General features: G+C 31.4%; 2 protein-coding genes across 4 annotated transcripts; one reads left to right on the top strand and one right to left on the bottom strand.

Moving 5' to 3' along the window:
- Nucleotides 1-11: 11 nt before the first annotated feature.
- Nucleotides 12-3,124, bottom strand: LOC111399393 (probable chlorophyll(ide) b reductase NYC1, chloroplastic). Of its 2 annotated transcripts, none has more exons than XM_023026674.1 (3): nt 2,583-3,124; nt 581-659; nt 12-477 (listed from the first exon to the last, which is right to left on the bottom strand). In XM_023026674.1, the coding sequence occupies exons 1-3, from the start codon at nt 2,967-2,969 to the stop codon at nt 236-238; spliced, it is 708 nt and encodes a 235-aa protein (XP_022882442.1). In that variant the 5' UTR covers nt 2,970-3,124; the 3' UTR covers nt 12-235. The 2 variants fall into 2 exon arrangements, with proteins under 2 accessions (XP_022882442.1, XP_022882441.1); XM_023026673.1 differs by lacking the exon at nt 2,583-3,124 and adding an exon at nt 1,580-2,114 and having other exon boundaries at nt 19-477.
- A 10,214-nt stretch (nt 3,125-13,338) lies between these two features.
- Nucleotides 13,339-17,251, top strand: LOC111399392. 2 transcript variants are annotated; one of them, XM_023026671.1, is made up of 9 exons: nt 13,339-13,467; nt 13,580-13,710; nt 14,027-14,096; nt 14,698-14,780; nt 15,011-15,049; nt 15,894-15,964; nt 16,031-16,145; nt 16,264-16,385; nt 17,019-17,251. In XM_023026671.1, exons 1-8 carry the CDS (start codon nt 13,416-13,418, stop codon nt 16,330-16,332), a joined length of 630 nt encoding a protein of 209 aa, XP_022882439.1. In that variant the 5' UTR covers nt 13,339-13,415; the 3' UTR covers nt 16,333-16,385; nt 17,019-17,251. The 2 variants fall into 2 exon arrangements, with proteins under 2 accessions (XP_022882439.1, XP_022882440.1); XM_023026672.1 differs by lacking the exons at nt 15,894-15,964; nt 16,031-16,145; nt 16,264-16,385; nt 17,019-17,251 and adding an exon at nt 15,425-15,887.
- The last annotated feature ends 6,690 nt before the right edge of the window (nt 17,252-23,941 follow it).

Genomic DNA, 23,941 nt, shown 5'->3' with positions numbered 1-23,941 from the left:
AAGGAAAAAAAAAAAAAAAAAAAAAAAAAAACAGACTCATAACTAATATTGAGAGAATACGAGTATGTTAGGCTATGCTTTGAGGGAAAAAAATGTTAAAGTTGTCGAATTATCATCTTCAGAATCGGCTTGACATCCACGGTTAGCTTGCAAATTATTAAAGCATAGACCTTGGAATCACAAGAGCATCATATTCTATGAAGAAAAGAAGCTTAAAGTTTCATCCAAGGTAATTTTAGCAGTGAACTAGGAGCAGCAGAAAATAGGATGTCCACAGTGCAACTAAATTTCCAAAATCCAGTGAGAAATAAAACCATTTTGTGTCTCTATAAGGAAGATACCTTCCAGTTATGACAACATTGCGAGGACCAGATCGACTGACTTCGTCTAACACCATATTGGAACCAATCATTGTCCCAATTATGATCCCTCCAAGCCAACTATACCATATCAAGGCATTCATCTGACCATCTCCACCTTTGAAGAAATTCGAAAACTTAACATTAATTACCTCATACCAGGCTGAATATTTTCCAATTTAGTAATGAAATCAACAGAAAAATGATATCCATCAGCCAACCTGATAATTGAAACCCGGTTAGCAGTATAGCTCCAGTGCTTAACATCATCACGATGTATCGACCCACGTGAATGGAAAGCTGTTAGGAGGCAAAGGTATTAACATGCACGTCAATATGTAGGTAAGCCAAAATTACCTTTGAACTAAAATGAAGTCTTGAAAGGAACACACAGATGTCACAAAAGAATAATGTTATCCAGTGTGTGTTTGGGCCACATTACTTAGAAAGAATGTATTTTGGAATAGTAGACAGATGGAGAATTTATGGTTAAAAAATAAGGAAAAATTTTGGATTTACGTGTAATATTATTTTATTGAAGAATGTATGATTGAAATGATGTCAAATCACTGTTTAAAAATGTATTTTTCAAAAAATGCAGCTGAAGTGGGGCCTCGATATTCATAATCAACAGCTGCAACAGTCATCCTACCTGGCAGTTTGTTATTTGATATATTAATTTTCGATAATTCCGTTGCCACAAATAACAAGTTAATATCTCAAATAAAAAGTTGTCATGTATAACGATCACGTTAATGCAGAATATGAATAGGATTACTCATCACAAAATTCATACCATTCTTTCCTTTCCTATTTCTTTTAATTTTTTTTTAATAAAAATCAGAGACATTAAGGAAACTCTTGACCACCAAATTTTGAAAGTTTTGATTATGAATTATGAACCGCACTTCTTAGCTGAGAAACTTGATTAAAATTAACTTAATTGCTTAATTCAAATTAAATTAATTGCAGATTTTAACCATATTTAACAACTTATTGGAGTTTGATTAATGTGAAATAATGTTTCCAAAATCAATTGAATTAAAAAAAAAAAAAATAGCGTTCTTGCCAAATTCCCCAATATATACTAAAGTTAACTAACAAGTTTGAAATTTCTCATATGAATATCCTCTACTGGATTTTATCATCAATTCAAATGAAAATTTCCCAAAAAAGGGACAAAAAAAAAGAAAAAAAAAAAAAGAAGAAGCATCACTTACAGAAAATAACTTCTCTTCCAGCTTCTCCATAGCTTCTCTTATCTTGCCTTGCGACCTTAAACTTGGCTTTGAAACTTTCCAAACAGCATTTCTCACAGAATCCACAATTTTATTTACTCTTCTTTCAGTCTCCAGAACATTACTTTCCTTAATTTCCCCAAAATTCTCTAGATTATTCTTCCCTTTCTCATCGACCACACTTTCCTCCTCAGACCTGAAAGATCTGCATGGTTGAACAAAAATTCTCCCACGGCCCCTAACACCTAATCTGTCCCACCGCCCAAAACTATGCCAGAGAACTTGACGGGAAGACGGCGACGCCAGCAGTTGGGCGGCGACGTGATGGCAATCTATTGACGGCAAGGGTAGCTTTGCTACCATAGCCATAATATAGATAATTACCAGTACTTACACCTGGGTTCTTTGCAGAGTAATAGGAACTGTGCGTCAATTTTTTCTCTCTTCCTCTTTGGTTCAATGTCAAAAACTGGAATGAAATATCAGAGGCTTGGAGACAAATATCTAAACAATGAAGCAAGGCAACAGAGAAGTAGAAAGAGACAGAGAAGTGTGATGACCACACGTTACGGCAAACCTCATCTCCACTCTTGGATTGGAACGTGGCCCCATACGTTCCTTGTTTACGTGTAGCTTTTTGCTTCTACGACACTTCTAGCTGAGGTGACCTTTTTGGTTTTGCCCTCTTCCTTTTAGAAATAACTAGTTTTCCACCCGCACGGAATATGTCATTTTTTAAGTAATATTATCGTGTGAAAATATTTATTTATTTTTCTTAATAAATCTAAAAATTTGATTACTTGTCACGTAAAGGAATGCGAAAAAGAAATATATATATATATATAGATGTTACGTAAAGAAATAGAAAAAAGTTTGAAATTTCTCATATGAATATCCTCTACTGGATTTTATCATCAATTCAAATGAAAATTTCCCAAAAAAGGGACAAAAAAAAAAGAATAAAAAAAGAAGAAGCATCACTTACAGAAAATAACTTCTCTTCCAGCTTCTCCATAGCTTCTCTTATCTTGCCTTGCGACCTTAAACTTGGCTTTGAAACTTTCCAAACAGCATTTCTCACAGAATCCACAATTTTATTTACTCTTCTTTCAGTCTCCAGAACATTACTTTCCTTAATTTCCCCAAAATTCTCTAGATTATTCTTCCCTTTCTCATCGACCACACTTTCCTCCTCAGACCTGAAAGATCTGCATGGTTGAACAAAAATTCTCCCACGGCCCCTAACACCTAATCTGTCCCACCGCCCAAAACTATGCCAGAGAACTTGACGGGAAGACGGCGACGCCAGCAGTTGGGCGGCGACGTGATGGCAATCTATTGACGGCAAGGGTAGCTTTGCTACCATAGCCATAATATAGATAATTACCAGTACTTACACCTGGGTTCTTTGCAGAGTAATAGGAACTGTGCGTCAATTTTTTCTCTCTTCCTCTTTGGTTCAATGTCAAAAACTGGAATGAAATATCAGAGGCTTGGAGACAAATATCTAAACAATGAAGCAGGGCAACAGAGAAGCAGAAAGAGACAGAGAAGTGTGATGACCACACGTTACGGCAAACCTCATCTCCACTCTTGGATTGGAACGTGGCCCCATACGTTCCTTGTTTACGTGTAGCTTTTTGCTTCTACGACACTTCTAGCTGAGGTGGCCTTTTTGGTTTTGCCCTCTTCCTTTTAGAAATAACTAGTTTTCCACCCGCACGGAATACGTTATTTTTTAAGTAATATTATTGTATCAAAATATCTATTTATTTTTCTTAATAAATCTAAAAGTTTGATTACTTGTTACGTAAAGGAATGCAAAAAAGAAATATATATATATATATATATATATATATATATATATGTTACGTAAAGAAATGAAAAAAAGTAGGAAAAATAGTATAACAATTTATAACCCATATAAATTATAAAGTGATAATAATTTTATTAGGAATTTTTACGTCCAAAAAGAAAAATAATTGACATCATACGCATAAATTTTTTTAAAGAAAATGATGTAAATTATATCGAGAAAATTATCGAGACAAAATAATAAATATTAATAAAATAATTGATTTTTTTTAAAGAAAAAAGACGAATTATAAGTATTTTTTAACACACACGTTTGATGTACGTTTTACTATTTTCGATATTCATTTAAATCATTCGATTTTTCTATAATATTGTTTTCGAAATGAGTTTCAAAAGGACATAGAAAATTTATAGTAGATTTTTATAAAAAAAAAAACTAAATAAATCATCAATTGAAAAAAAAAATTGACACAAAAAAAATTATCAATCAACCAATGAAAAAAAAATTACGTGTAGCATCATTTTAAAAAAATATACATATTATTGAAAATGCTCCGTGACACGGAGCAAAATTGCCCCATGTCACGGAGCATTTGCTCCGTGATGCACGGAGATACCACAATAATTTTTTTTCCTTTAATATTTTTTTTTATACGAATCTATTTCGTAATAAGCTTTTAAATTTTTTTTAATGTCAAAAGAGATACCATTTAAAAAAATAAGAATTTTGTTAATAAGCTAACTTTAAAAATTTATTGACTATTGTACCGTAGTCGAATGTATAAATCTTATATATTCTCTTGAAACTCATTTTGAGAACTATATTATAGACATATCGAATAATTTAAATAAATATCGAAAATAGTTAAATGTATATCAAACATATGTATTAAAAAATACGTATAACTAGTCTTTTTTCTTAAAAAAATCAATTATTTTATTAATATTTATTATTATTTTGACAATTTTCGCAATATAATTTATATCATTTTATTAAAAAAAATATTATGTGGTATGATGTGAACTATTTTTTTTTGACGTAAAAATTCAAATCAAGCAAAACAGCAACATCACTCACACGTAGGAAGATCATTAGTAGTGATTTTAGGAGCGAAGTGAGATATTATGAAATATTCAAGGGGAAAATAAGAAAATACAGAATACGCCCTGAATGAATAGTGCTCGCCACATTCACTCTTTTATTGTAATATATGTCAATGATTGTACAGTAGTTGAATACATAAATCTTCTATGTTCTCTCGAAATTCATTTCGAGAACTATATCATAGACATATCGAATTATTTAAATGAATATCGAAAATATTTAAACGTACATCAAACGTGTGTGTTAAAAAATACGTATAACTCATCTTTTTTCTTAAGAAAATCAATTATTTTATTAATGTTTGTTATTTTTTCACGACAATTTTCTCAATATAATTTATATCATTTTCTTAAAAAAAATATTATGTGGTATGACATCAACTATTTTGTTTTGGACGTAAAAATTCAAATCAGGCAAAACAGCAGCATCACAATATTGAATATTTTTAATATTCAGTCGAAAAGATGTGGATTAATTTAGTATGGGATATTGAAGGGTAAAATAGGAAAACTCAAAATACGTCTTGAATGAACAGTAATTGACATATTGCCTCTTTTATAGTAAGCAGGATTATAGTTGAGAGTAGGAAAAAGTAATTTGTACAGAGCTATTCATTTGACAGAAGTTTACAATCATATGCGTGGCCCCCTAGTGTTGTTAAAAAATTGGTAGAAAATTACACAGGCCTCACCAGTGTGAGTGATCTGTGACTTTTCTGTGAGTTTTGGTTCCGTAAAAGCAACTCGAGAGAATACCCTTGAAATCTCCCCTATTTATGGGAAAAATGTGTGCTAAATACCATTATTTTTAGGGAAAATTGCAACGAAGATCTCAAAGCTTTCATTTTGTTGTAGAATATACTTTAACATTTCATTTTTGTGGCTACGATCCCAAACCTTTTGCTTTGATGGCAATTGGAGTCCATTAGTAGATTCTATACATAATTCCGTTGGTCAACATTGAAATTTGAATTTTGACTCAAATTGACGAATTAAATGAGGGTAAACTAGTAAAATTATATATTTATAATAAAATTAAATCAAAAATCAAAAATAAGAACGTGAACTTCATCTTCGACCCGGACCACCCCCACTCCAAAATCTGAGCAGTCACAAACAGGGGCTAATCGGCGCCCGGGGGGGGTCCTATAAGGTAAAAAAGTAGGTGTGATAAATCTCGAGTTTTTTTCTTTGTAATAATTGGAGATTGGGTTGGTGAGTGAAATTCTATATGGTTATAACAATTTTCATATAGGGAAAAGTTTTTACGGTTCGTTTAATTTGTACGTGATATTTTTTATTTTTCATTATTTGTTAATATTCTTTTGAACAACAAAAGATCTTATTAATAAATAAAATTAAAAGAAATTGACATAAATTTTCCATGGGATATTGAAGGGTAAAATAGGAAAACTCAAAATACGTCTTGAATGAACAGTAATTGACATATTGCCTCTTTTATAGTAAGTAGGATTATAGTTGAGAGTAGGAAAAAGTAATTTGTACAGAGCTATTCATTTGACAGAAGTTTACAATCATATGCGTGGCCCCCTAGTGTTGTTAAAAAATTGGTAGAAAATTACACAGGCCTCACCAGTGTGAGTGATCTGTGACTTTTCTGTGAGTTTTGGTTCCGTAAAAGCAACTCGAGAGAATACCCTTGAAATCTCCCCTATTTATGGGAAAAATGTGTGCTAAATACCATTATTTTTAGGGAAAATTGCAACGAAGATCTCAAAGCTTTCATTTTGTTGTAGAATATACTTTAACATTTCATTTTTGTGGCTACGATCCCAAACCTTTTGCTTTGATGGCAATTGGAGTCCATTAGTAGATTCTATACATAATTCCGTTGGTCAACATTGAAATTTGAATTTTGACTCAAATTGACGAATTAAATGAGGGTAAACTAGTAAAATTATATATTTATAATAAAATTAAATCAAAAATCAAAAATAAGAACGTGAACTTCATCTTCGACCCGGACCACCCCCACTCCAAAATCTGAGCAGTCACAAACAGGGGCTAATCGGCGCCCGGGGGGGGTCCTATAAGGTAAAAAAGTAGGTGTGATAAATCTCGAGTTTTTTTCTTTGTAATAATTGGAGATTGGGTTGGTGAGTGAAATTTTATATGGTTATAACAATTTTCATATAGGGAAAAGTTTTTACGGTTCGTTTAATTTGTACGTGATATTTTTTATTTTTCATTATTTGTTAATATTCTTTTGAACAACAAAAGATCTTATTAATAAATAAAATTAAAAGAAATTGACATAAATTTTCCAACAGTTACTTTAGTTCATTTGAGTCTAATTCGGCACCACTGTCAATCAGCTATTTCACCTCTCTCTATGCCACCGTGCCCTCCTCACAACCCTATTTTTTCGCCTTCTACTACCCATAGTTTCGCCTTCTACGCCATTTCAACCCCTTCTTTCGCCTCCGCCCTTACCCATTAATGCCTCCCTTTCACCTTCACACTGTAACCATTCCTTCTATTTTTCAGCTTTTATTTATTTTACTTCTATATTAAATTATTCATTAATGATGACTACACGTACAATAACAGTATTAGCTACTGAAATACCCCAAAAATTAAAGCTAGAGACAATCTAGCCACAGAGGACATAGTTTGGGACTAACTTCAAAATTTTCTAAAAGGGAAAAAGCGTGGAAAATAATAGGTTGTATAATTAAAAAAGGAAAAAATTATTTAAATTACACTTTCTACACGTAATAAAGATTTATATAATTGACAACATTATAATTATTTTATATCATTTTATTAAAAAAAATATTATGTGGTATGATGTGAACTATTTTTTTTTGACGTAAAAATTCAAATCAAGCAAAACAGCAACATCACTCACACGTAGGAAGATCATTAGTAGTGATTTTAGGAGCGAAGTGAGATATTATGAAATATTCAAGGGGAAAATAAGAAAATACAGAATACGCCCTGAATGAATAGTGCTCGCCACATTCACTCTTTTATTGTAATATATGTCAATGATTGTACAGTAGTTGAATACATAAATCTTCTATGTTCTCTCGAAATTCATTTCGAGAACTATATCATAGACATATCGAATTATTTAAATGAATATCGAAAATATTTAAACGTACATCAAACGTGTGTGTTAAAAAATACGTATAACTCATCTTTTTTCTTAAGAAAATCAATTATTTTATTAATGTTTGTTATTTTTTCACGACAATTTTCTCAATATAATTTATATCATTTTCTTAAAAAAAATATTATGTGGTATGACATCAACTATTTTGTTTTGGACGTAAAAATTCAAATCAGGCAAAACAGCAGCATCACAATATTGAATATTTTTAATATTCAGTCGAAAAGATGTGGATTAATTTAGTATGGGATATTGAAGGGTAAAATAGGAAAACTCAAAATACGTCTTGAATGAACAGTAATTGACATATTGCCTCTTTTATAGTAAGTAGGATTATAGTTGAGAGTAGGAAAAAGTAATTTGTACAGAGCTATTCATTTGACAGAAGTTTACAATCATATGCGTGGCCCCCTAGTGTTGTTAAAAAATTGGTAGAAAATTACACAGGCCTCACCAGTGTGAGTGATCTGTGACTTTTCTGTGAGTTTTGGTTCCGTAAAAGCAACTCGAGAGAATACCCTTGAAATCTCCCCTATTTATGGGAAAAATGTGTGCTAAATACCATTATTTTTAGGGAAAATTGCAACGAAGATCTCAAAGCTTTCATTTTGTTGTAGAATATACTTTAACATTTCATTTTTGTGGCTACGATCCCAAACCTTTTGCTTTGATGGCAATTGGAGTCCATTAGTAGATTCTATACATAATTCCGTTGGTCAACATTGAAATTTGAATTTTGACTCAAATTGACGAATTAAATGAGGGTAAACTAGTAAAATTATATATTTATAATAAAATTAAATCAAAAATCAAAAATAAGAACGTGAACTTCATCTTCGACCCGGACCACCCCCACTCCAAAATCTGAGCAGTCACAAACAGGGGCTAATCGGCGCCCGGGGGGGGTCCTATAAGGTAAAAAAGTAGGTGTGATAAATCTCGAGTTTTTTTCTTTGTAATAATTGGAGATTGGGTTGGTGAGTGAAATTCTATATGGTTATAACAATTTTCATATAGGGAAAAGTTTTTACGGTTCGTTTAATTTGTACGTGATATTTTTTATTTTTCATTATTTGTTAATATTCTTTTGAACAACAAAAGATCTTATTAATAAATAAAATTAAAAGAAATTGACATAAATTTTCCAACAGTTACTTTAGTTCATTTGAGTCTAATTCGGCACCACTGTCAATCGGCTATTTCACCTCTCTCTATGCCACCGTGCCCTCCTCACAACCCTATTTTTTCGCCTTCTACTACCCATAGTTTCGCCTTCTACACCATTTCAACCCCTTCTTTCGCCTCCGCCCTGGAGTGATCTGTGACTTTTCTGTGAGTTTTGGTTCCGTAAAAGCAACTCGAGAGAATACCCTTGAAATCTCCCCTATTTATGGGAAAAATGTGTGCTAAATACCATTATTTTTAGGGAAAATTGCAACGAAGATCTCAAAGCTTTCATTTTGTTGTAGAATATACTTTAACATTTCATTTTTGTGGCTACGATCCCAAACCTTTTGCTTTGATGGCAATTGGAGTCCATTAGTAGATTCTATACATAATTCCGTTGGTCAACATTGAAATTTGAATTTTGACTCAAATTGACGAATTAAATGAGGGTAAACTAGTAAAATTATATATTTATAATAAAATTAAATCAAAAATCAAAAATAAGAACGTGAACTTCATCTTCGACCCGGACCACCCCCACTCCAAAATCTGAGCAGTCACAAACAGGGGCTAATCGGCGCCCGGGGGGGTCCTATAAGGTAAAAAAGTAGGTGTGATAAATCTCGAGTTTTTTTCTTTGTAATAATTGGAGATTGGGTTGGTGAGTGAAATTTTATATGGTTATAACAATTTTCATATAGGGAAAAGTTTTTACGGTTCGTTTAATTTGTACGTGATATTTTTTATTTTTCATTATTTGTTAATATTCTTTTGAACAACAAAAGATCTTATTAATAAATAAAATTAAAAGAAATTGACATAAATTTTCCAACAGTTACTTTAGTTCATTTGAGTCTAATTCGGCACCACTGTCAATCAGCTATTTCACCTCTCTCTATGCCACCGTGCCCTCCTCACAACCCTATTTTTTCGCCTTCTACTACCCATAGTTTCGCCTTCTACACCATTTCAACCCCTTCTTTCGCCTCCGCCCTGACCCATTAATGCCTCCCTTTCACCTTCACACTGTAACCATTCCTTCTATTTTTCAGCTTTTATTTATTTTACTTCTATATTAAATTATTCATTAATGATGACTACACGTACAATAACAGTATTAGCTACTGAAATACCCCAAAAATTAAAGCTAGAGACAATCTAGCCACAGAGGACATAGTTTGGGACTAACTTCAAAATTTTCTAAAAGGGAAAAAGCGTGGAAAATAATAGGTTGTATAATTAAAAAAGGAAAAAATTATTTAAATTACACTTTCTACACGTAATAAAGATTTATATAATTGACAACATTATAATTATACTAATCAAAACCAAAGTAGAGGTTAGGGATAATGTAATTTCTGATCATGAAGAAGGATATGCAAAGCAATCAAATTAATATAAAAATTAAATTCGACTTACAATACGATCTAAAAAGTCATCTGAAATAATCAATGGATTGAATTTGCTCTCCTAGAGTCCAAGGTCTGCCTCCTAGGATATCATGCATTATGTTTCAAATGATTTAACATCGTCATCACGAAGGAATCAATGAACAAAACTTTTGATTTGCAAATCAAACGTTTGAAACTAGATTACAAATTCTTGGTATGTAACTAAACGCAAAATTGTATGTAAAGTATATCTAAAATTGATGATTAAATGGAAAATTGAAAGGCCCTTATATAACTTTTGAACATGGCCATCAACCAAAACTCACGACCTTCCAAAGGTTGCGATTGTACAAAAGTAAAGGATTTGTTTCATGAAAATGTGTGAAAGAAAAGTTGCAACTATTAAAGATACATAACTCATAGAACAAAATTCTTTTAAACTAAAATACATACATTAAAAGTGTAAACTCGAATTCATCAAATTTATTGCTTGTAGAAACTAAAATATGACATTATAAGATTTTTTGGGAATTATACACTAACAACTGGCAATCAAAGCATAAATATTCAAAGATACGTGAGCAGGGCCGATCCCATGATCGTCGGGGCTCGAGGCGAAGTCCATAAATTGGGCCCGGACAAAATCAACGTAAATGCAAAATTTAACGGTATATCTTGCATCCTATTACTAATTTAAAACTTAACATTAAAACAACAATCAAATATATTATTTCAACGGTATATTGTGCAACCTAATACTCAGTGATTAACCTGAAAGACAATTACGAAATATCTCAATCATCTCACAATTGGAGTTTTCAATATAGTTACCACGTACGTTTATGCAATTGTTGATCATAAAATAACCAATCATATAAGCCGACAAGACTTCAAACATTTCCAACATATTCAATAACAAGCTAGGGCAAGTCGTTGCTGAATTGAGAAGTAAAATTTCGATGAAAGTTATGGAATCACACCCTTGAGAATTCTACCGTCACAATTTATAAGCCTGGAATAAAAATTTCATCATTACACAATGCCCTATTGCCTTATGCCAGTCAGGGACGCTAAATAGTAAATGAACACCAAACGTGATGCATGTTCAAATAGAACACACATTCTTGGATCAAGATATGTTGAACAAATTCCCATTTTTCATTTTGCGCATCCAATAACATTTTCGATTATTTACGCAAAAATTTGAGCGTTACAAATTTACAGAAAAAATACAAAATTAAAATGACATATAGACTCTAAAGTTGTCCCAAAAAATTTGTGACATTGTCTTGATGAAATTAAAATGGATCGTGTGATAAATCTCGAGTTTTTTTCTTTGTAATAATTGGAGATTGGGTTGGTGAGTGAAATTTTATATGGTTATAACAATTTTCATATAGGGAAAAGTTTTTACGGTTCGTTTAATTTGTACGTGATATTTTTTATTTTTCATTATTTGTTAATATTCTTTTGAACAACAAAAGATCTTATTAATAAATAAAATTAAAAGAAATTGACATAAATTTTCCAACAGTTACTTTAGTTCATTTGAGTCTAATTCGGCACCACTGTCAATCAGCTATTTCACCTCTCTCTATGCCACCGTGCCCTCCTCACAACCCTATTTTTTCGCCTTCTACTACCCATAGTTTCGCCTTCTACGCCATTTCAACCCCTTCTTTCGCCTCCGCCCTTCAAGTCGTTGCTGAATTGAGAAGTAAAATTTCGATGAAAGTTATGGAATCACACCCTTGAGAATTCTACCGTCACAATTTATAAGCCTGGAATAAAAATTTCATCATTACACAATGCCCTATTGCCTTATGCCAGTCAGGGACGCTAAATAGTAAATGAACACCAAACGTGATGCATGTTCAAATAGAACACACATTCTTGGATCAAGATATGTTGAACAAATTCCCATTTTTCATTTTGCGCATCCAATAACATTTTCGATTATTTACGCAAAAATTTGAGCGTTACAAATTTACAGAAAAAATACAAAATTAAAATGACATATAGACTCTAAAGTTGTCCCAAAAAATTTGTGACATTGTCTTGATGAAATTAAAATGGATCGTCGATCACACTATCACAAGCATGAGGAAAAATGAATGAAAAACCAATTTTGCTTTTAACTCTCTAAACCCTTAAAAAAAAAAAACCAAAAAAAAAGGGCCAAAATTAGGCCCCCTTTGATTTTGGGCCTGAGGCGTAGGCCTCAAATGCCTCGGCCCAGGACCGGCTATGCACGTGAGCATGCAATATGGTTCTTTTGCGACTAATGTAGAATTCCTTAACTCGTATATTTGTTACTACTTGCAACGTAATATCTAAACTTTGCAATCATTTTACTTTAGGGCCAATTATTGAGTTTTAAGGTCCTGAAATATTACAATATTGTCAAGACTTCAAGAGCTTAATTTTTTTTCATAATTTTAACTTCAGTTATTAATTTTTTTTAGCAATTACTATATTCTCAAACTTAACATTTTGCAAATAATTATTTCTAGATTTATAATTTACCCTAATTATATTTTCTTTAATTAATGGAATAGCTTTACTTAGGTCCCTAGTAGATCAGAGAAATTTACCAACAAATTCAAAAACTTCTTGAAAGTCGCTATATGTCACCTTCACATTTTATAAAATTTTAGCGTATTACACTCACTCTCCCAAATTGCGAAAAAAAAAATGTTTAATTGGAAGCCATACTCCAATGAATCTTCTAGTTAAGTGTTGTCTATCGTGTTAGTTTACAACTACACCGCGTCATAAAATCTTAAAATAAAATGACATTGTCATAATCCTCATTTTGCTATTTTCATTTTTACAGTATATATTATTTGTATCATGTTTGTCAACTAAGTAATTAACATTGATTTAAGGATTATGTACGATGAAATGGCATAGACTAGGGGTGGCAACGAGGCAGGACATGATCAGACGACCCTATCGAGAATATTCCGAGGGTTGCAGACGAGAATTATAACATATTTATTTAATTTTTTAATATTTTACCAAATAAGAGTTAACTTGAAAACGAATTAAAATGAAGTTTAGTGATCTAATGAGATTTTGCCGAAAGTTTAGTGACCATGAATGAAATTTGCCCACATTATGCACAACCTCTCGTTCAGCATAAACAGTAAAACGCTCATCTTCTTTGGTTTCGAAAACGAGAGCACTCTTCCGCGTTTACAAAATGGAGAGCGCTCTGCTGTGTGCTTCTCGCTTTGTTCCTTCAACAATTAAGCGTTCGTCATACAAACACAGATTAATATCATTGTGATTTTATTGTCTTTTATCTTCTCGGATTTCCGGTTAATTTTGTGGTTGAAATTCACTGTTTTCTGTTATTTCAAGCAGATTATGGTGAAGTGGGTGCATTTGGAAGGAATTTTCATACTTCATTTTGTGTCCAAATGCCGTACAGCAATTCCCTTTTGAGTAGAAATAAAGGAACTGCTCGTAGAAGCCATATTGTCATCGCTTCAGTGGTTAATTTTTATATCCTTTTACAGGATTGATGTTTGTTTTAATGTTTCCGTATTGCTACCATTGAATTTTATTGTGAAATTGAGGGAAAAGTTTGAAATGTTCAACTTTGTTTATTGCCTTGATTGGAAGACGTGAAATTGTCCCCTTGGAAAAGATTTAATTTAATTCCAAATGAGAGTTAATCAATTGGTTTTTCCCAAGTCCTGATTTTTGTGTTGCTATTGTATATGTTTATTGGAATTGAAAATCCAGTTTTTTGATAATAAATTAAGCAGATACAAATTTAAATTTGGAATAAATTTTGATGTTTTGCAGCTTGGAAGGAAAGTTAAGAAAGAGACTATCATTCCTGACCCCGATTACCGTCTCCCAGTAGTCCTTCTTGGTGAGTACTGACTGCATTTTAGAGCATGTTAATTTTTATTTTTATTTTTTTCTTCAAAAAAGGCAAAATTTACTTAGAGCATGTTTAGCTAAAGCTTTTTTATTTTTATTTTTTAATAGAAAAGCAAAATTTACTTATTTTTTCCAGATATACTCGGATATGTTATGATTAAGTAAAATAAATTACTTATTTAAAAATAACTCTTATCATACACTCAAAATAAATGGCTAATATATTTTTAGCTTTAACCAATGAGAACAATTATTTATATTAGTAACTCATCTTGTGCACTCAAATTTAGTGACTTACTTTCAGCTTTAACCAATAGTAAATATTAGTTATATTAAAACTTAGCTATTTACTTAACTTATAAATAGACTTATTAAGCTTAAACCAGCATGCTCTTTGTTTTATGCGTGATAAAATGTTATCTTAAGATGCTGCTTCAGATGTCCTGCTATCCAGTCCTTGAGTATATCTAAAGATATTTAACTAAAATTCATTTTTGGCATGGCATATGCTGTTTGGTATCAGGCATTCTTTCCCATCAATAGAAACATTTTCACATTCTTCTTATTGCATGTGCGATGATTGAGAGCAGGTATAGCTGGTGGTTTGGTTTATGTAGATAATTTATTGGCAGCAGTCCCAGTTGGCCTTCTTGGATTGCTGCTGTTAGTCCAGGTAACATTGATATTCTATATGTGAAAAGTATCAGCATATTCCAGATAATTTATGAGATCATAGACCATTAGTCCCTCACAAACTTTTTGTGCTGCTATTGTTCCTGCTGATTGAAAGTGTAATTTTGAGTGCCTTTTTGACTTAGTTGCAAATCTCATTGAGTTGTGCTGTCTTTTCAGCGTACTCTTTTTCCTTGATGGGCTAATGATGTTTATGTTTCCTTGATTCAGACAACAAGAGTCAGATTCGTCTTCGATGAGGAAGCTCTGGTTTGTTCGCTCACCCCCTTTTAAATGCATCCAATTTCAAAAAAGTAACCAAAATATGCTTTGATACTGCTGGTCTAATTCATTAATCATTTTGTCCCATTTAAGGTACGAATATTTAAAAACTAACGCAGGAAGGTCAAATTCATCTCTTTTGTATGCTCAAATAGTTTTCAAAGTTTACTTCCTACATCAATCTATATCTGGTTTACTCCTTCGTTGAGGTGACTCAATTCTTCAATGCAAAGTTTGGTAGGGTGGATTGGATAACATTGGATAATATTAAGGAAGAAAAAGAGACTAAACTCTTGTTCATTGTTTTGTTCAGCGTTACAATTTACTACCTTCATTGAGGTGACTCAATTTTTCAATGCAAAGTTTGACAGGGTGGATTGGATGACATCGGACAATATTAAGGAAGAAAAAGAGCCTAAAATCTTGTTCATTGTTCCGTTCAATGCTATCCAGAGTATTGTGCATCAAACATGCACTAACAGGGTCCATCACATATATGTGATAAAAAGTCTGACAATGTTGTGTACATAGCAGTTACTTTAAACACTTCTGCTACAGAGATGTATTGTTGAATATGGCTCATCCTTAAATAAATTGAGTATAACATTTGTTCATAAACTCAAGGACATGTGAGTTGAGAACAAATTTGCTGATTTGATCATGTATCAAAAACTTAATTCTGATGTGCTTGGAAGGCTTTAAGTATATTTTGCTTAAAGATATCTTTCATAATTTTGCTTAATGAGATGGAGATTCTGTTTTCATTTTTATAATGGGAAGCCAATCTATTCTAAGAATCTTGGGAGAATTATTTTCTAAAACCTGGTTACAGGAGGTAAAAATTGGAGATCAACTTCAAGAGTCAGGTCCAAATGCTTTTGTGGGAGGAAAAAGTCGCTGGAAGTAAGTATAGTTTTTATTTTCCCTCTAAATTTCAGAAAGAAGCAATTTTTATTATTTTATTGTCAGGTACTCAACATTTGTGAACTGGGAGCTGTGGTGGCCTAATTTCCCTATTTTAGTATATTTTAAGGAGAAACAAACAAAGCCTGAAGGTCAAGTGCACTTTTTCCCAGTAATTTTTGTAAGTATCCAAGTGCTGTGAAACTTGAGGGGTTGTCTTATTTGGGTCACAAGTCTGTAACATATGACAGTTTTCTGTTTTGTTCATTAATCTGCTAAATGTTTCTACTTATGAACAGAACGGAAAGCAACTCTATGATGTTATGGTCGAAAGATGTGGTTCTTCAAAAACTAGTGCACCCAAATAGTTGTAAACTGCGTTATAATGAGCCAGATTTGTGAGATCACGCAATTGGACAAGGTACGAAAATCATATCTAATTTGTAATACATACAGAATATGCATGTTTGGTTACTTTGGTTTGTATTACTGAACATGTAAATACCGTAGAATAGACAAGATTTTTTTTTTCTTCGTTTTAATATAATATACAATCTACCCTACCAAACAAGCCAGTAATCTTTTGCTTCGGTTCCTTGCTTAAACAACTAGGGTTTCTATTAAATGTAAAGAAAATGCTCTCCTGAATAAAATGTATTTCTTCAAGATAGATTTTTCTGTTTAAAGTTTTGAACTAAATGTAGGAAATTTAAGGTTTATGTTTTGATAAGAGAGTAGTGCTACTCATTCTCTCGTTTTATACTTCTATGTTGAACAAAAGATTGCAGTTTTGAACTCTGCCTTCTTGTTCGTGCTAAGTTGAAATTGGTTTTTCTGCATTATCAGTCGAACTCCGGTTATTATATTTATGGTAACAGTCCTTGATATCTTTCTACGAGCTCTTTTATGGGTTTTTTAGCATGACAATTTAGGTTGCAATTTTTTTTTTATAGTCTATGTAAACCTAAGTCGTAAATGTTCAGTTTCGTAGAATCTATAAAAGTCGTGTTTTCTCTCTCTCATGGACATGCATGTTTTTTAATTTTTGTTGCAGGGAAGAAGTTCGGTTTCTTCTTTCCTAAAGCTAGCTAGACTTTGCTGTAAAGTATCTTACGCTTTGTTGTTTCACTATATTGAGGGGTGTCGAGGTAACAAACTTCCGCAGTTAATAATCCTTGGTAGTATTTACCGCCGTGTATGTAATAGGGTAGGATACTTGAATATATTTTAGCCCTTACATTAATTAAATGTTATACGGGTTTTATTGCAATAAATTTCTTTGTCATTTATGAGTTCAATCAAAATTTATTCCATAATATATGCTCTAGCAATGGATTCCTTGGTGTCCATCGGGCATTGTTGGTTACGTCGTCCCTGGATAGTAACTCTTCTTCTGAAACTTATCTGTCCAGTTTAGTCTTGGCTGCCATTGAACGTCCATTTTGAAATTCCCGTGCTCGTATAATTTTCTGCTCAGCTTGTTCTGCCGAAGAGCTCGGTCGTCCATGGCTGTAAAGTACACCCTCCAATTCCACCCATTTGCACGTCCTTGCTTAATTCTGGTTGTAGTCCTTTCAGAAATCAGTCAATCTTTAGTGCCTCCATTGATCCCATATGTGGTGCAAATCGAGATAATTCTTGGAATTTCTTAATGTATTCTCCAACCGTCATAGGTCCTTGGCAATGGCGAATGAATTCTCCCATTTTCTAATTTTTGACATTGGCAGAGTAAATATCTCACAGAATCTTTCCCATGTCATCTAGGACACATTTCCTAGATATTCGATGGTAAACCACCATTATCTAGCACCTCCTCTAAGGATGAAAGATTCATAGTTGACTTTCTCTTCATCCGGCACTTGACATTCTTTCCATTATTTTGAACCAATTTTCGGCCTCCACCAAGTTAGTTGAGCCCTCTTAAGTTGGCAGGTAACTTGGCAAAACCAATCGCCACATGACAGGTGTTGACCCATTGCCACTTTGATTTACTAAACTGGTTAATTGTTTCGATTGTGTCTGAACTAGTTGAGTTAGTCGATTGATGATCACATTTACATCGTCTTCCCTTGGTTGTGCCATGATTTCCTGAAACAAATATTCATCTCCTTCCCCATAAATTATTTTTGCCTAATATCTTGCTCATTATTAATTTTTGAGGAATATTTATTTATGAATCTGGGACAGTTTCCACTTTCCAGTATATATGTGCATGCACATGTTTATAATTATGAATCTGGGACAATAATTATGTGTGGCCCTTTCAAAATAATCAAATGGAGTTCATCTTCCAAAGGAAATTGAAGGTGGTAATTGAAGATGTAAATGAAAGTAAACTGAGAGGAAGAGAAGAACATCATACCATTGTTCTTAGTCTCCTCTTTATCCAATTTACTATCTGTAAGGTCCAAGGAAGAAACAGAAACTCAAATAGTACAAAAATGGAGACCATCAACAAACATCATACAGTGATAGATTACCATTTTCAAACCCAAAAAAAAAAAAAAAAAAAAAAAAAAAAAAAAAAAAAAAAAAAAAAAAAAAAAAGAAGGGAATTCACGATCTGCCCAACAGGTGACGCACATTCTTCGGCTGTTGTCTTGTACATAAGAAATTGGGTCCTCAAAACTTTTTCTATACATATAAAGGACCCCTTTACATGGAGGGATGGCTCGCACATACACCGAAAGTGTACATGTAGCATGACCCAATTTTTAAAACGTTTTGGATTAGAGTTTCAAAACATGGACTTTGTCATTTATGAGTTCAATCAAAATTTATTCCATAATATATGCTCTAGCAATGGATTCCTTGGTGTCCATCGGGCATTGTTGGTTACGTCGTCCCTGGATAGTAACTCTTCTTCTGAAACTTATCTGTCCAGTTTAGTCTTGGCTACCATTGAACGTCCATTTTGAAATTCCCGTGCTCGTATAATTTTCTGCTCAGCTTGTTCTGCCGAAGAGCTCGGTCGTCCATGGCTGTAAAGTACACCCTCCAATTCCACCCATTTGCACGTCCTTGCTTAATTCTGGTTGTAGTCCTTTCAGAAATCAGTCAATCTTTAGTGCCTCCATTGATCCCATATGTGGTGCAAATCGAGATAATTCTTGGAATTTCTTAATGTATTCTCCAACCGTCATAGGTCCTTGGCAATGGCGAATGAATTCTCCCATTTTCTAATTTTTGACATTGGCAGAGTAAATATCTCACAGAATCTTTCCCATGTCATCTAATTAACTTTACACTTATTAGATATTTTAACTCAAAATTTATTTTAAGTAACATTTTTTTTTTTTAAATCTACATTTTCAGCCCAGCAATGACTTAGCGGTTGGCCACGTGATCTGTCAGTTGAATCAGGGAAATATATGAAAATAACCTTTTCAAAAGGATTACTTTTCCAAAATGACCCTTAGGCAATTTGCATCCCAAAAATGCCCTCCATTTGGGGGACACATTTCCTAGATATTCGATGGTAAACCACCATTATCTAGCACCTCCTCTAAGGATGAAAGATTCATAGTTGACTTTCTCTTCATCCGGCACTTGACATTCTTTCCATTATTTTGAACCAATTTTCGGCCTCCACCAAGTTAGTTGAGCCCTCTTAAGTTGGCAGGTAACTTGGCAAAACCAATCGCCACATGACAGGTGTTGACCCATTGCCACTTTGATTTACTAAACTGGTTAATTGTTTCGATTGTGTCTGAACTAGTTGAGTTAGTCGATTGATGATCACATTTACATCGTCTTCCCTTGGTTGTGCCATGATTTCCTGAAACAAATATTCATCTCCTTCCCCATAAATTATTTTTGCCTAATATCTTGCTCATTATTAATTTTTGAGGAATATTTATTTATGAATCTGGGACAGTTTCCACTTTCCAGTATATATGTGCATGCACATGTTTATAATTATGAATCTGGGACAATAATTATGTGTGGCCCCTCCATGTGAGGGGTGTAAGACTTTATGTATTACGGAAAGTGTACGAATAGTCTTATCCTTAATAATTCTGTTCAACCACAATTTAATTGGCGGATCAAGGCTAATCGGGTTTCCAGTTCGCGACAAAACCCACTTGATTTTGACAGGTTAGGATCAGTTCCCTTGTCGGCACCATGATTGGGTCACTTGGTTGGCCGGATTGAGCTTAAGAGTTCAACGGCAAATGGCTTGTTTGATGGTTCGTATCCACCTCCAAGTATGGCATAAGTTCCAAGAAATGTGGAGAAAGGATATTTTGACGAGAACACGTTGATTTTTCGGAATTCCTATTTAATTATGCCTCAATCGAGCATTAACAAAGGAAATGGTTTGTCTTCAAACTTTACGATCATTAATAGGGTGATCATGTGGTCACTAACTCGCTTCTTCTCCAAACCCAAAAAAAATAAAAAATAAAATAAAATAAAATAAAAAATAAAAAAAAAAAAAAAAAGAAGGGAATTCACGATCTGCCCAACAGGTGACGCACATTCTTCGGCTGTTGTCTTGTACATAAGAAATTGGGTCCTCAAAACTTTTTCTATACATATAAAGGACCCCTTTACATGGAGGGATGGCTCGCACATACACCGAAAGTGTACATGTAGCATGACCCAATTTTTAAAACGTTTTGGATTAGAGTTTCAAAACATGGACTCTTCCATAAAAATCAACCAGTAAACCACTGTCACTGCTAATTGTTGTGCTATTACTCAAAATAAATTGAATAATAACATTTGATACCTTAGTTAATAATAATTTTGAAATATAATTATAAAAAATTGTTACCTTAATACATTATACGTATTTTAATATTTGATTAATTCAATATGATTTTAATGTTATAATAAAACCATTTGAGGAAGATAATAAATAGCAAACTATAAAACGATGTAAAAGATAAAAATAAATGATAAAAGAAATTAAAAAAAATTCAGGTAGTAATATAGAGACGGCGAAAAATACTAAAAAAATAATATTTTTCATAGCTTGAAATAATTAAAAATCAGTTGAATTAATTTCAACTTATTAGGCATTAACTTTACACTTATTAGATATTTTAACTCAAAATTTATTTTAAGTAACATTTTTTTTTTTTAAATCTACATTTTCAGCCCAACAATGACTTAGCGGTTGGCCACGTGATCTGTCAGTTGAATCAGGGAAATATATGGAAATAACCTTTTCAAAAGCATTACTTTTCCAAAATGACCCTTAGGCAATTTGCATCCAAAAAATGCCCTCCATTTGAATATTACATAACAAGGCATCATAATATAGAAATTTTCTATTTTAGTCCTCAAAATTAAATGTTGGTTGAAATTTGATAATTTTTATTTGATTTATTTGATTTAATTTGTTCGCTCTAAGTAGCCCCCCAATTGGTATCAGAGTCATAGTGATTATGAAAATTAAAATAAGAAAAATAGATAATTATTGGTATTTAGAAGAAGAAAAAGGTAGTTATATATTTTTAAAACATATCTATAATAAATTAAAAATAATGACTTTGACAATAATTAAAGAACTTCCTAAAAAAATAAAGGAAAAAATATTAGAAAAATTAATAATAGAACAAATAAAAGATATTTATACATAAGAAAAAATTATTAATATATATGAAGATGAAGAAAATAATTTGTATTATAAAGAAAAATATGAGTATAATTGATAATACACATCAAAAATTGAATAAATTACTTTTAAAAATGGATAAAATACAAGACGAAATAAGAAATATAATGTTAATACTAGAAGGAATGAGAACATCAAGGAATAGACAATTAACAAAATTAAAATGTGAAAGATTAAGATTTGAGAGCAAATATTTCACTATAGTAAAAGAAGAATTAGTAGATCCAGAAACAGTTGAGAAAAGATTTAGAAAAATAATAGATAAAAATAAGATAAAATATGCAAATTAACTTATGAGTTAGAAATAAGAAAAAATTAAGATGTCAATAAGCGAATATATGGAAGAATTAAAATTATTAATAAAAATGTTAATATATGATGGACAAGATTTGAGAAATGAAGTGAAAGAAACAAGAAATGATATAAATATATTAAAAATTGAGATTAGAGAATTAAAAGAAAATAATAAGAATAAAGATAAAAAAATAGATAAAAAAAAATTTTTAGAAAAAGAAATGACTCGAATAGGAAAGAAATATATAGAAAAAGAAAATATAGTAGTAGAAACAGGAAGCATGGATGATGAATTTAAAAAAATATATATTACCAAAGATATTAGAAGAAGAATTTAGAGAAAAATCATTAGGAAAATTAAAAATAGAAGAAAAAGAAGATAAAAATGAATGAAGAGTTAGATTTATTAATAGAAAATTTTGATTAATTAAGTTTAACTGATATAAGTGAATACCAAGTTTTAATGAATACTGGAGGATGACCTAATCCAACAGGAACCTCTAAACAAGAATTACATGATACAAATGAAAGTTATGCACACATATATAATAAACCATACAGGCAATTTTATGATAAAGTAAGAGATAGACAACCACCTAAAGGAAATAAATATAAATATATGTTTGAATTAAATTATAATTATGATAAACCAATTAATCATGGAGGAACAAAACTAGATTTAAATTGTAAAATAGATACTAAAAAAATTTTATTAACTTGGACAGACTCGATGATATTATTCTTTTTATATAATAAAGATAACACATGAAAAAGTACTGAAAGAAGAATAGATTTTTTAACAGCATCCTTTGAAGGAGATGTTAGAAATTGGTTGGAAAGAATAAGTAATGACATAAAAACATTAATAAAAATAAATGTACAAACATAAATAATTAAGTCAAATAGACAAGGTATAGAAAAATTAGTGGAATATATTTCTGATGATTTTTTAGGAGAAAATTAGATAAGAAATGCTGAAAGGGAATAATTAAAAGAAAAAGATAGTGCTAGGATTAAATTAATAAATTTAACAATATGTGATATGTGTAAAATTAAAGAATATACTTGTGAATTTAGAAACTATTATTATGTTCAATTTTATAGTAATGAAAATCAAGAAGTATACCAAGATATGTACTATAATAAATTATCAGGTTCTTGGAGAATATATTTTAAAATAGAATTTAAAAAATATGTTAGAGATAATACTGGAATACCTAAAATTTTAGGTTCAAGAATAAAAATTTTATTTGAAAAACTTGCATATATATGTCAACAAAGACAATTAATAAAAAAAATCAGAAAAATTAACTAGAATATGTTGTGAAGATATGGAAACACCCGTGCAATGAGGATGTAATTCTAAAAGAAGAATTAATAAAAGAAAATATAAAAATGAAAAGTTTAAAAAATTTAAAAATTTTATAAAAAATATATAAAACCTAGAAGATATTACAAAAGAAAAAATAACACATATAACCAACAGAAATGTTGGAATTGTGTAGAAATATGTCATATAAGTCCTGATTGTGATAAAAAGAAAGTTAGAATATTACAAAAAGAATATTTAGAAATAAAAGATGAATTAAGTGAAATATCAGAGGTTGAAAAATATTATAATCAAGAAATATATATAAGTGAAACAGAAGAAGATGAATCAAGATCTGAATAAAGAGATTGAAAAAATAGAAAGTAATAATATAAATATACAAGAATATGAAGGAATAGAAGGATATGGATTAAAAGTCACTTTTGACAATAACAAGTTTAGAAAAATGCAAAAATTATCATTAGACTTAAAAATAGGAAAATTGAAAGTCTTTGATAGAATTTGGAAAAGAGAAAGAATAACAATAAACGAATATCACAAAATAGAAAAAATCATAGATGTAAGAACAACTTATGGGCAACATAAATTAAATCTTTTAACAAGAAATACAGTTGATGAACTATTAACAAAGATTAGTAAAAAACAAAGTGAAAAAATCCAATATATTTATTTAGTAGGAATACAAATAATGTTTAAATCACTATTTAGAGAATGGTTAGATTCACTA

Source organism: Olea europaea, chromosome 9 (genome assembly GCF_002742605.1).
Source record: "Olea europaea var. sylvestris chromosome 9, O_europaea_v1, whole genome shotgun sequence".
NCBI classification, from domain to species: Eukaryota; Viridiplantae; Streptophyta; class Magnoliopsida; order Lamiales; family Oleaceae; genus Olea; species Olea europaea.
Note: the sequence above shows the minus strand (reverse complement) of the source record. Positions and strands in the feature narration are given on the sequence as shown.

What these genes read in the sequence shown, in the direction of transcription:
- LOC111399392 (XM_023026671.1), top strand. Translation starts at nt 13,416, where the DNA reads ATGGAGAGCGCTCTGCTGTGTGCTTCTCGCTTTGTTCCTTCAACAATT. An exon ending in TCTCCCAGTAGTCCTTCTTG is followed by an intron (nt 14,097 to 14,697) that starts GTGAGTACTGAC and finishes GATTGAGAGCAG; the next exon opens with GTATAGCTGGTGGTTTGGTT. An exon ending in GGAGGAAAAAGTCGCTGGAA is followed by an intron (nt 15,965 to 16,030) that starts GTAAGTATAGTT and finishes TTTTATTGTCAG; the next exon opens with GTACTCAACATTTGTGAACT.
- LOC111399393 (XM_023026674.1), bottom strand. Translation starts at nt 2,969, where the DNA reads ATGGCTATGGTAGCAAAGCTACCCTTGCCGTCAATAGATTGCCATCAC. An exon ending in TGGAAGAGAAGTTATTTTCT is followed by an intron (nt 660 to 2,582) that starts GTAAGTGATGCT and finishes GCCTCCTAACAG; the next exon opens with CTTTCCATTCACGTGGGTCG. An exon ending in AACCGGGTTTCAATTATCAG is followed by an intron (nt 478 to 580) that starts GTTGGCTGATGG and finishes ATTTCTTCAAAG; the next exon opens with GTGGAGATGGTCAGATGAAT.